The sequence below is a fragment of the Rhamphochromis sp. 'chilingali' genome (assembly GCF_963969265.1).
Source record: "Rhamphochromis sp. 'chilingali' genome assembly, chromosome: 3".
Lineage (NCBI taxonomy): Eukaryota > Metazoa > Chordata > Actinopteri > Cichliformes > Cichlidae > Rhamphochromis > Rhamphochromis sp. 'chilingali'.
Window position 1 is genome coordinate 22,572,684 of NC_137931.1, and position 12,862 is coordinate 22,585,545.

General features: G+C 40.1%; 1 protein-coding gene across 1 annotated transcript; it reads right to left on the bottom strand.

Moving 5' to 3' along the window:
- Positions 1 to 127: 127 nt before the first annotated feature.
- eed (embryonic ectoderm development) lies at positions 128 to 12,604 on the bottom strand. The gene is made up of 12 exons (XM_080877406.1): positions 12,447 to 12,604; positions 11,548 to 11,700; positions 8,588 to 8,680; positions 8,183 to 8,248; positions 7,640 to 7,765; positions 6,349 to 6,430; positions 5,308 to 5,399; positions 4,471 to 4,604; positions 4,233 to 4,338; positions 2,989 to 3,147; positions 2,426 to 2,499; positions 128 to 1,010 (listed from the first exon to the last, which is right to left on the bottom strand). Exons 1-12 carry the CDS (start codon positions 12,564 to 12,566, stop codon positions 884 to 886), a joined length of 1,332 nt encoding a protein of 443 aa, XP_080733532.1. The 5' UTR covers positions 12,567 to 12,604; the 3' UTR covers positions 128 to 883.
- Positions 12,605 to 12,862: the final 258 nt, after the last annotated feature.

Here is a 12,862-nt window from a genome sequence, read left to right on the forward strand (position 1 = left end):
TTTGATCACATGACTCCTGCGTGAGTGGGGCAGAAAGTGTAGAGAAAGGCGCAAATAAAGCGTCTAAACTTCATTTAGTGCGCACTTTTATCTGTTAGTCAGAGAAAAAAAAAGTCTGATATTGATATATTTATAGAAATTAAGTTTTATTCAAGTTCAAATGACTCCAGATAAATAAAGACAAAACACCTGCCTTTTGCTCCCTGTAACAGGACTAAAGTTTTCAAAATAAAAGCTTATTTTTATGCTAATACCGTCCTAAACAAACATCACGCTTGGGAACAGCTACAAAAGACTTTATTCAGTTTTTACGTGTGTGTGTGCGAATACTCCAGTGTCAAAGAGCACACTGTAAATTATGCAACAGCAGTCCATGTGTGTGAATGGGGGCATCAAAGCAAACCAATTATTACTGTAATAATTAAAAACACGGCACATTACAACAGAAAATTCTGTTTTCATGCATTAAAAATATCTTATTTTTCCACACATTTCCTTTTTTATTGTTATAATTTCAATGGATGGGACAGCATAGCAAACCAGAAGGCACCCAGAGAGGACACCAAGACAGGCTTCAGGGCTGTTCCTTTTTTCATCCTTCAGCTTAACATTGTTAGATGAACAGAGTAAATCCAAGTTTTATTGGATCAAAAACACTGCAAATCTGTTTTTTCTTCCCTTCACAATTAAGCTGGCAGACAAACAGGAAATGAAGACAAAAGAAGGCTTTCTTTTTATGGAATTAAAAAACAAAAAAAAACAAACAAAACTATTTTTAATCTGCATACAAGAATAAATGTACAGACATTTTCTTGTTGCAGTGCAGATCTGTACACCAACACAGAGGCAGGGGAGTTGGAAGCAACAGGAACAACCGGAGACCTCAGCGCTGTCGATCCCAGCGCCAGATGGAGGCGTCATCGCACACCGCTATCAAAATGCTGCTGTCGCGGCTGAAGCTGGTTTGCCGGATGGCTGATGTGCATTTGGGGAGGGTCAGCGTGGTGCACCTGAAGAGGAACAGAGATAGTTGGGGGAAAATTGTAAAAAACCAAAACAAACAAAAAAATACAGAGAAACCTTTGTTAGTGTCAATTACAAAAATGATGAAACAATTGAAATAAAAATGTTTCTTTTGTAACCTGTGAATATTTGTTGTTTAAAAATCAGTGTTCTGACCATAAATCAGACAAAAAGAGTCCCAATTTCATTAAATGTGCCAGGTAAAAAAAAGACACAGGAAGACATCACAGCAGCTTTCTATGGGGCATTGGTGCTCAGAGAAGTGTGACAATGCTGCAATAATTGATCGTGAAGACGGCACCATTTAGCAGTTTTAAGTTTTAACCTCTGAGCTGCACTAAACTGGCATTTTTCCACTATTTTGTCACTTCAGACAGTGTTGCTTTTAACCGGGCATCATTCCTGCACATTCCTGGTTCAGCCAATTCCTTGTCAAAATGCACAAGGAAGGAAATTGAATGCCTTTTCAAAAGAACTTGGAAAAAAAGTGGTAACGAAGCCTGTAAATGTTTAGGTGTAGCAGTGTTCCCAACCTGGGGGAAAAGCACCAGTGTTATAACCTTCAACTACAACTGCAACTACTGTTGTTGCAGTCACTTGTAAGGAAATCTGTGTAACTGATGGAGGAGAAGCCTTTCTGTATGCTCCAGGAAGAAATGGTATTACTAAAAACCGTGGAAATAACTGACACTACTGTAAACCACATACTTCCAAGCTTAAATACGAAGTGTTACAGTTAACCAAAGCCCCGCACTGCAGCTCTTCAGTATTTGATGCTTTCAATTTTTCCAAGGATTCAAGTCATCATATTGGCTTTCTCATGGGTTTACCAATACGTGGAACATGAAACAGCCAGATGGCGGCAGTAATACCGTTGAAACTGCACTTACTGCAAGTTGGAGGTCTCAAAACATTTCCAGACACGGTGAGATTAGATGATACAACTGGGGTCTAATGGTAGGTGGTCTTTGCTTAAATATACTCCACAGTCACTTCTCAGAGACTTTAGAATACTTTTTAGATTAAAATGGCTCTACATGGTTGAGATTTCTGTCCTACCACCAAACCTCCTGACAACGGTACTGATTCCAAACCTTAAAAGGATATGATGAGCCATATGAACAACAAACATGGAACAGTGCTGACGGTAGTTCCTCAGGGCTCCCGATGAGCTATACCAAACTTCTAGTAGCACAATATGAAGATTCCCAAACCACACGGCCCTGTGTTATTTTCTTCTAACAGCTAATGTGAGCTAAACTAAGGGTGTAGCTGATCAAATACAACAACCTGTTTAAGTTTATGAGCGTTTATTGTGATGCTAAAAGCAGGGCAAAGAGCAGTGGAGATACAGGACAACTATAGCACGCCTGTTGTCTGTTTTTTTTTTTTTTTTACTTACTTGGCTTTGTGCGGATCTTCTACTTCAAGGTCCCACACGTAAAGCTTCCCCACCTGATTCCCCAGAGCCAGCATCTGTGTATCAGCATCACAGCAGAGGTCAGTAAGAGCACCAAGACACAACAAGAAAACAAACAACTCTCAGCATCCAGTGTTTCCTACAGATTTAGCTTCCGTTTCTCCTCTGCAAGAGTTTTTATTTCTTAAGAACTAAATATCAGTGATAATAAACTACTTAAAACCTGCCAGTGACCTCCAACTCCAGGTTAGACTGCAGCTGACAGCTAGAAACTTGCTGGACAAGTGGCTAATTGATATTAAAGAGCACAATGACAGCAACCTGGCCAACCAGAAAGACAGGACAACTGGAAACACTGGGTTAGCATTGACTGACCTTTCAAGTAAATCAATTAAATGATGCAATTCTTTCCAACAGATGAAAAATAAAACTGTATTTGAGACGAAACATTTGATTATTCTGGTTTTGTCCTTTAATCAGTACAAATGAGAATGAAAATATAAAACCTGATCATACACAAAATAAATAAAGGTAAGATAGCTGACCTTCTGCCAGAAGTCCATGGAGAAGCGCATGTACCAAATGTCACACTGGCTGTAGTCAAAGCGTCCCAGAATCGTCACATTTGACTCATTTGGTTTAATGTGATCAATGTCATCCTCCATCTTCCCGGGTTTCCAGCACACAATGGCGTTTTCACAAGACTGGAATGACAACACAAACTCAGTTGTACATTTTGTTGTTTCATTAAAACTTTAAGGCGCTGAATAAGGCGCAGCGGATTATAAGGCGCATTAAGCAAAACAAAACAGTCAAATAAGTCAGACTTAACTCATTCTTCTTGCTTCCTCCACTTCTGTACCATTGATTCATTAATGCTGAATTCTCTTGCAGCTGCTCTGTTCCCATGTTGTTGCAGTATATTAATGACTAACCTCATATTGTAGATGGATTATCTCAGTTGTTCTCCTGACTGAAGTTTGGTCCGTTTACAGCATCCTGCCATGCGATTGCATTTGTCCCTAACCACCAGAATCCCTCACGTTAACGTTTATCGAGTGGAAAATTGTTAGCGTTCATCCTCCAGCTTCACTGTGTTTGTTATGCTAACATAGCTGTGTTGCTAGTAGCATATCATTATACCCCAGCTAGTCCAACTTTAGTAACCCTACAAACGTCACTGCTGTTTAGTTTTCTGTTGGAAGTGATGGCAGAGCTGTAAGTTTTAATTTCTTCAGAAATCTCTCAGTCAGAACATGCTATATCATGTTTAGGTGGAAACTAGCGAGCTAACTTCCTGCTAACGCCATTAAAATGAATAAATTCTGTTTTCATGGATGTCTGGATGTTAAACTTAATTGTTACAACTGGTAAAGCAGCAACGCTGATCATTTTATTAAAGATGAACTCTCAGTGATGCCGCAGTGCTCGTTCGACTTTGGGACATGAATCAGACTGAGTTTTGGACCCAGATTACTCCGAGTCCCCTAGATACAATAGCCATAATGCTCCAACAATCCATCAAGCAGTGCGGCTTTGTTGCTTAACAAAGTCGTACTAAAACATTTTTTTGAGCATTTTTGAGCGCCGTATACCACATAAGTTTGAGGTCAGTAAGCACAACCATAATTCATCCATAAGGCACACCGGATTATAAGGCGCACTGTCAATTTTTGAGAAAATGAAAGGATTTTAAGTGCGCCTTATAGTGCAGAATATACGGTAACTTAAAAAGAAAAAAAACAAAAAAACCCTTTTGGGTAGCATTAAAGGATTTCCTTTCACTTGCCTTAGAAAGAATAAGATCACCAAGCCACCGCACACAGTCCACATAGTTTCTATGAATGTCACGTGTTGAGAAGTCGGGGAAGTGGATTTTCTGTGAGACAAATGCCCTAAAAAAAAAAAAAACAAAAAAAAAAACAAACAAACAAAAAAACCCACAACAACATAAGAAAATATAATGCCATGTATGTAAATCCACAGATATGAAAACAGACCACAGAAAAAGCTTCTGGACGTCTCACCTGTTTGTCTTTGAGGGGTTGTACTCATAAGACGCGCGAATGGCTTTCTGCAATCTCTCCGAATTGATCCTCCACAGTTTTAGCGAGTGGTCCATCCCACATGACATAATCTTTTCACCTAGGAGATCAAAATCCTACAAAACAGGAAAGGGATAATAGGAGAATGTGAACTGTCAGTACAGACAGAATTTAATCACATTCACCTAAAACATCTGTTTTGTCACCATTTCAGAAAATTAGCAGACAACTATGATTTAATATTGTGTAAGTTAAGTAACAGAATAAGGTGGGATGGTCTTAATAGACAGATAAACCTGACAACGACACAGCCCAGAGGAACACCACCGACAACTGGGCAAGCTTGTGATCTGAAATTTTTTAAACTGCAATTTTAACCATTAAAAGAAACTCATTCCCACCCCCCAAAAATCAAAAATAAAAACAAAAACTGAAATGACCACACTTTGTATTCAGCTTTTTCTGTAGAATCAGCCTCACACGTGCATATACTGCTGTGAGGCTGAAAATCTAATGTCAGTAAAAAAATAGTCAATACCAGATGGATAATTTCTGTTTACTTTCAATCAGATTGAAAATAAACACACATACTTTCACTAGTCACTTCGGAGAAGTAGAACATGAACAAGTCTGTGGTGTCAGCTGTCGAGGAAAAGTTTTTCCCCCCCAAATAACCCAATACAGAAGTACTGTCTGGTGTAATGGTGCCAACATGTGCAGTCATCCCCTAAAGACCGATTCAGAATCTTTTTTTCCCTGTTGTACAATAGTCACTGTTATGTCCCAGATAAATTTCCCCACATATACTGTAATACTCACAGCACTCAGAACTTCATCCCGATGACCCTCGACGCCTCCGAAAATGGCCACTAAAGTGTCCGTCTGTATGTTCCACAGCCGAAGAGCGTGATCTGAAAATAAGAGATGACTTTAAGAAAAAGTCTGATTGTTGTTTTACAGCCGGTCAGTGAAAGAGATGCTCACAGCTTTTTTTTCTTTTTTACTTTTTCCCCCCTCTATATTTACATAGTTTGATCTATGCATTTATATTATATTGCATTCAATACTTTAAGGGTAGAATTATATTTTATTTTGTTAATGAATTTCTTCTTTGAGGACTTTACAACTTTATTTGAACACAGTCTTAGTTTTTCTACGTGATAAGCGTTGGTTTCTCTGATTAATCATGTTAAATATATCAAAAATATCACATAAAGCATAAAAACTCACACCACCTTTGCACTTCCCAGCAGCTATAATCACACTGAAGGGTGTTTAAAAAAAACAAAAAAAAAAAAACAACCACCCTTCAGTGATTAAAGGAAAGATTAAACTTTGCTGCCGTTCACATGACCTTCAGTGACAGATCCAAACCCCGCTGTCTGATTTATCTCAGATTAAGGAACCACCTGACAGTCCCGTGGAAATAAAACTTTATCCCCACTACACTCGAGTCTGAGGTGACCTGTTTTTTCTCTTTAGATTGAAGCAACAAATCACAGTTGAGAGGGGTTTTACTGCCGGGATGATTTTTATTGTTGAGTGAGGGTCAATAAAGCCATCAAAGAAAATGGGCCTTTTTTTTTAAATAAATGCATTGCTGCTGTTGTATTAACCTCACAGTGAAATATATGACAAACTGCTGGTCTTTCTGCCCTCTCTGCGACACAGCTTAACTCTTTTTTTCCTCCAAGGAGCGGGAAAAAATAATAATCAGCAAATCTCTGCTAAATAAGGAAACACAAGGTTATTGGCGTAACTCTAGGTGATGCCGTCCGGCTTATGTGTGCATAACGAGCCGGGAAGAACCCTTGAACTGCACGCAGAAGAGCTCAAAGGTGCTTTATAATCACTGTTTACCTTTGCTGACAGAGAGGAGCAGATTGGGATCCCTCGGATGAAACTTCAGCTCGTTGATGGCGTTCCCGTGACCTACATAATGCTGGAAAAGAAGGGGAAAAATGACTTCTTAATTCACATTGTGCAATTAAAACAACTTGGGGCAGATGAAGTGAAATTCGGTATAGTTATTATCATTCCTCTGGGCCATTAAATGCAAGTCTTTCCAAAAATAAAAAAAAATGTAAATAAAGCTCTACTGTTATAAGTTGCTTCCTGAAAATGCTTCATAATCAAATAAAACTATTTTCTGTGCACTGAAAGTGATACAGATTATTTTAAGCTTGCAGTAACACTACAGCAGTGCTGTTTGAAAACACATCGTTTTCTCTCCGTTTTGCAACCCGTCCACACTGAGACAGCGTTTTCCTCAAGGGAAGAGTTTTGAAAACGCTCTCAAAAATGCAGCATTTTCAAAAACGGAGCTGTCCCGTCGCAGTGTGGACACTTGAAAGTGCAGACTTTCTAAAACGATGACGCATTTTAGTCATGTGATGCAGTCATGTGACCAATTAAACAAAGATAGCGGAGTGCATTATACAGCAGTTGTTTTGATTGCTCTCAATTTTGACAGCTCTAATAAAAAAGGTTAATATCAGTTTGTACCTGCTCCAGATAGCCTTTCTTCAAATTATTTAATTCTCACTCGCTTTTGCGCATGTGCAGGACTGGAACGTAAGTGTTTTGGGCCGTTTCAATGTGGACGCTCAACTCTGTGAAAACGGCCGAAAACGCTAGTGTGGACACGGAGCTGTTTTCAAATCTATCCGGGCTAGTGTGGATGTAGCCTAAGGAACTGCCCTCCCAGCCCATTGTTCCTTCAGTGGGCTGGTTTCAGTCATTATGCAAATGTACTGTTTATAAGATTGGGGACACCTGCAGTCAGCTGAGACTGAAGAAGTCACTTGGACGAGTGACGAAACATTTCTCCCACAAAATGCTACGTCCAGATGAACAGAATCAAGTTTTGGAGATGTACTTACCTGGATGATTGAGCATGCATCAAGACATCCATTCATATACAATAAATTAAAAAGCCACCCTGCAGTACTAACTACAAGATCCATAAAGGTTTTTTTTACTGATTTTCACATTTGGTTTGACCATGACCTGATTTTCACCATAATTAAATCAGCTTGAGCTGTTATTAGTATCTACCATCACACAAAATTTCAAAACGATATCTTGAAAACTGTGGACTCTGCTAAAAGACAGAAGTGATGGAGCAGTTGGGTGAAGACTGACGAGTTACCTTGATGCACTGCATCGTGATGTGGTTGATCACCCGGATGATGCCACGGGATCCGGCCACAGCCAGCAGGGGGTGACTCGTGTTGGTGTCATAGGTCCAGGCGCACGTGTAGAAGTTCTCGTCTGCCTTTGCAAAGTCAAGGAAACCTGAACAGAATCTACACTTACCTTTCTTTAACAGACTCAGATGTCCTGCTGTCAGCTGCACAGAGTCACTCAAACTTCAGCACAAACAAGCGTCTCTTCTTCTCTGTACCCCCTGAACTCTTTTCCATTTACACTGTATATTTTCTGCTCTCAGCTGCAGAGCTTTTATGGAGTTCAAATACCTTTCAGATGGCTAGATAATGTAAAAATATCAGATATCTTAATCCTCGCTGTTAGCCTTCAGCTCAGGTGTCGAGGCATTAAACCCGTCTAGACTGCCCTTCTGTCATCTAAGCAATAAAGAAGTATATAAAAGTCAAACTGCAGGACTTTTTGTGTGTTAGGAAAACTGACAAATGAGAGCAAAGAAGGATTGAGGAAGTAGGTGAAAGGATACGTCTGCATCAACGTAGGACTGCAGGAGTCTGATTTCTCCTTGAGAGTGGCATTCATACAGAGTTACCTGGATAAGCACAGATGTGAGAGGCGGACAAGTTCACTAATAATCAGTGTTTAAAAGACATTTTTTAATGTTCCTTTCATTGCCAAACTATAAATGGATAAAGAAGTCATTGCAAATCAGCAGGGTCATTGGAGCTTGTTGTTATACACTGGTAAATCTCATGCTTTTATTGTCTTTGCGAGCATTTCACAGTGAGCTGCATGCTTTGAAAACTCCTAACAATATATTGGACAAACACCAGTAAACAGATCAGGACTCTCCCACCTCTGGTAATATGCTGACCCACTACAGAAATAAGCAATTTAAACCAACTTTTAAAATAACTGATCATTTATTTACCCTGTTACTCCCAACTGTAGCAAACACCAGCGGGTCTCCCTCCTTGCTGTGCCAGTTAAACTGCACTCCAAACAATGGCTGGCCATGGTCCTCCTGAGACAAATACAGATGTTGTTAATAGCCACTTGCGCTCCTACAAAAAAAATCCTGTATGTATGAGCGCGCATTAAACCAGATGGGTGTACTAAGAAGCAAGTTAAACAAAACAAGGCTTTGTTCTGGCTAGATGACACTTCAATCAATTCAGTTCAGTTTGATTTGTGTAGCACCAAATCACAACAGAAATCTCTTCTTTATATTATATGGTAAAGATTAGGGCTGAACGATATATCGCATTTGCGATAATATCGCGACATGATCAAGTGCAATTTTCTAACCGCAAAGGCTGCGATTATACTCTGGACATGTCCAAATTCATGGGCTGCATCCTCCTGAGGCCGCATTTGTAGACCGATTACGTCACAGCGACGCGCCGAAGGCTGTCCAAATTACTACCATATCCCAGAATTCATAGCGCGGCCCAGCCAAACTCCAGTTTCCAACAATGGCGGCCGCTACTAAGTTTTAAAATTACTCATACTAATCTTTCTGGGTCACAAAATAAACTTAACATATTTTCAGGCGAGAAAGTAGTTGTGTAAACATCAAATATCTGCTCGGTTTATCAAGATATCCCATATTTGCAAAAGTGCTTCGACGTTTTCAGAGGCGTCTGCTACCCACCAGCTCGACAGCTAGCCGGGAGCTCGAGGGTTACTGATGCGGCCGAGAACGGCACAACTCCCGGCACATCATTTTCAGATCACCGCGGAGTTTCGCTGCTCGGGTTAAACGTAATATATAAGTCACTTAGACAACCTAAAAATGTTATTGTTGGGCTTTTTTCAGTGTTTTGTTTGTTCGTGAGTAAATCGGTTTGGCTGAGATTAAAGTTATTAGATTAGATAAAATAAAACTTTATTAATCCCCCGGGTGGGTTCCTCCTTGGTTTTCACACAGCTGACTAAACGTCAAACAGAAAACTTATTAAACAGAAGTATGAGACAGTCGAGAATTTACACCAGTGTCTGGTTATATTTTAGATAGCAAGAAGCAGACGGCCGAGTTTATTAAACTCCACCGAGACAGCGGTGACGCTAATCAGAACTAGACCGTCCAATTTCACGCCTTTAAACTTTAAAGGCGTGTTTGTGTGTGTGTTTATACAATTGCTATTATGTTTGCACTTTATGTGTAATGTTACTGACTGCAGAGATCAGTAAGATGTGTGTATTTTTTATTTATTAGTTTTATTTATTTAATATTATTTTTTAATTGAATGACTGTCTAGTAGTTCACAGATGTCGAAAAACTGAGTGTGGTAAAGCCACTGATTTTTTTTATGTATATTTCTGCAATCTGCACATTGTACTGACTTTCATTTTAATGTTTACACCAGGGTTCCTTGTCAGCACTTTATGCTCAGATGTTTGTAAGCTAAAAATAAACTATTGTGTATGTTCAAATATACTGTTGTGATTGAAGAAGTTAAATAAAAATGTCAGTCATCAATTCATGCATCACCTCATGTCATCATAACAGAGGTCTGTCTTCCAGGAAAGAACAGTTTAAAATTAATGTAATATAGTATTGGCCATACTATATGATGTATTGCTTGTCTTTGTTTAATAATACAGAAGACAAAGACCTTAAAAAATAATCGCATATCGCATCGCAATCGCAATATTGGGGCAAAAAATCGCAATTAGATTATTTTCCATAATCGTTCAGCCCTAGTAAAGATACCACAATAACATGGAGAAAACCCCAACAATCAGGCAACTCCCTATGAAGAAGCATTTGGGGACAGTGGGAAGGAAAAACTCAATTTTAAGCGGAAGAAAAAGGCTCGGGTAGGGGCGGGAATCTGTTGCCACTGGTTCGAAGTGAGGGGAAAAATAAAGGACAAAGAGACACTGCCAGAGATTAACAATAACTAATGATTAATTGCAGACTGGTTTATAAAACATTAAGAGACCAAAGATATGCTCAATGCATCATGGGAATCCCCCAGCAGCCTAGACCTTTTGCAGTGTAACAAAGGGAGGAATCAGGGTCACCTGATCCAGCCCTAATTACAAGCTTTGGCTGAATATTACTGACGATATTCTGTAAATAATTCAAATTTCCCATCTGTGTTCTTCCACTTTGAGCTGCTGCCTTTAGTGATCGCCACACCACAGCGGATCATCTGCCTTCCTGGCATCCTCGTCTGACACAACAACCCACTGCATGTCCTCCTTCAGTTCCTCCCCCAGTTCCATCTTCATCGTCCTTAGTCCAATGTATCCAGTCTTTCCTCTGCACATGTCCAAACCATCTCAGCATTGTCTCTCAAACCTTGTCTGTAAATCGGTGTCCCTCTGATGCATTACCTTCTAATCGTATCCCTTCTGGTAACTGCCAATGAAACTCTTAACATCTTTAACTCTGCCTCTTGTCTTTATGTCAGCACCACTGTCTCCAAACCAGAGATCATAGCAGGCCTCTTGTAAACTTCCCCTTTCACTTTTGGTGCCATCTTTCTGTCACAAATCAACCCTGACACTTGTCTCTACCAACTACACGCTGGTTGCACTCTCTTTTTGACCTCTTTTGCACACCATCTGCTGCTTTCAGTGGGTTGATCCACAATATTTAAACTCCTTTGCCTTCACGATATCTACTCCTTGGATACTCACCTGTCACTCATTCACACGTGTATTCTGTCTTGCCTGCCTAGCAGTTTAAATCAGACCAGGCAGCAGATTAGGACAGACCTATTAATGCCTTTTCTGAATCGACAGCTAAGAACATCCAAATACCTGACTGACTATGTATTGTTTTTTGTACTGCAGGCAGTTAACAGGACATTTGCTGGCTCATTTCACAGTAAACCCCTCTAGGTTCTGCACACTGTCTGGTGTGCTGGACGTACTCACCCTCAGGCTGTTGACACATTTAAAAGAATATCTGCACTTCTTGGACTTCCACTTGCCCTTGCCCCAGCTCTTTCTGCCAGGGGCATTGGCGGTGTTGGTGGGTGTGTCTGGGCGTTCTGCGTTGGTGCCACTCTCAACGCTGACGGCATCGTCCTGCAACCAGCAGCAACACAAACAAACGTGTTATTTAATGCAAAATCATCTTCTAAACATGCGCATTGAGACCAGAACATGAGCACTCATAAACAAAGTGTGCCTGATGTGCTGAAGACATTGTAAACAAGTTTCTTGCCTTGCTATTTGTTTAACACTGCACTTTTTAATAGCACAAAAAAAAACAACAACCAAAAAAAAAACCAATCAAAAGCGTATCACTTCCAAACTATCGGGTCAGTTTAAACACAATGAAGGAGGAGACGAGTAAAGATGGCTGTGGTTGGCCCAGGCTGCTACAAAAACATTCCTCATTAATCAGTTCATAAAGCGCTATAACATTTTTCTCACAATCAAAGCTTAACTCAAGACCATTCTTGAGCAACCCATCCGAAAAACACTACATTTTGGTCAGTATTTAGTTTATTATTTATCTGCTTGATGCTTTTTGCCAAGGCTAGCCCAGGTTTACACGTGAATAACTCCAGTCTGAGCACAAAGAAAACACGTGTGCGCTAACATGGATGGTGGAACACGTGCGGGAAAATTTATTTGAAGACACTAAAATAGTCCACAGTGAATAACTATATCTGATAGCTCCAGCTGTTTGAATCCAGCCGGTATGAATAAACAAAGATGCTAGCTAAAGCCTTTAGCACATCGGCTACTTTAGCACAATGCTAACTGATCAGAAGCGCTACACGGCTCATCTGCGGCCCAACATCAAACACGGTTTAAATGCTTACGTTCTCATCTCCTGACAAGTCGGGGTTGCTGTTCTCATCGCTGCTCAGCTTTTGCTTTTTCGCCGGTATTTCTTTTCCCGCTTGAGAAGGGGACTCGGACATGTTCTTATTTTCCCTCATTTTGGAATTAACCCCGCCCCTTCCGCTCCTACGCCCACGAGCATGCCGGAAACTGAATATTCAGCCAATCGCGAATCGCAGCTCGACTGCACAAATACCGGTTATTTTCCAGTTAAAGCCGTGCAGGCGTATTATTTATATTTTTGCTTCGTGCCACTATATATTTTTTTTATAATAATTTCTTTATCTTTTACTTCCGGACTTCTGTCATTTTAAACGCTCCTGAGCAATAGTTCTCCAGCTTTCTGATAATCTTTCAAAGTGTTTCTTTGGCCATTGCTGCTTTTTCATTCACA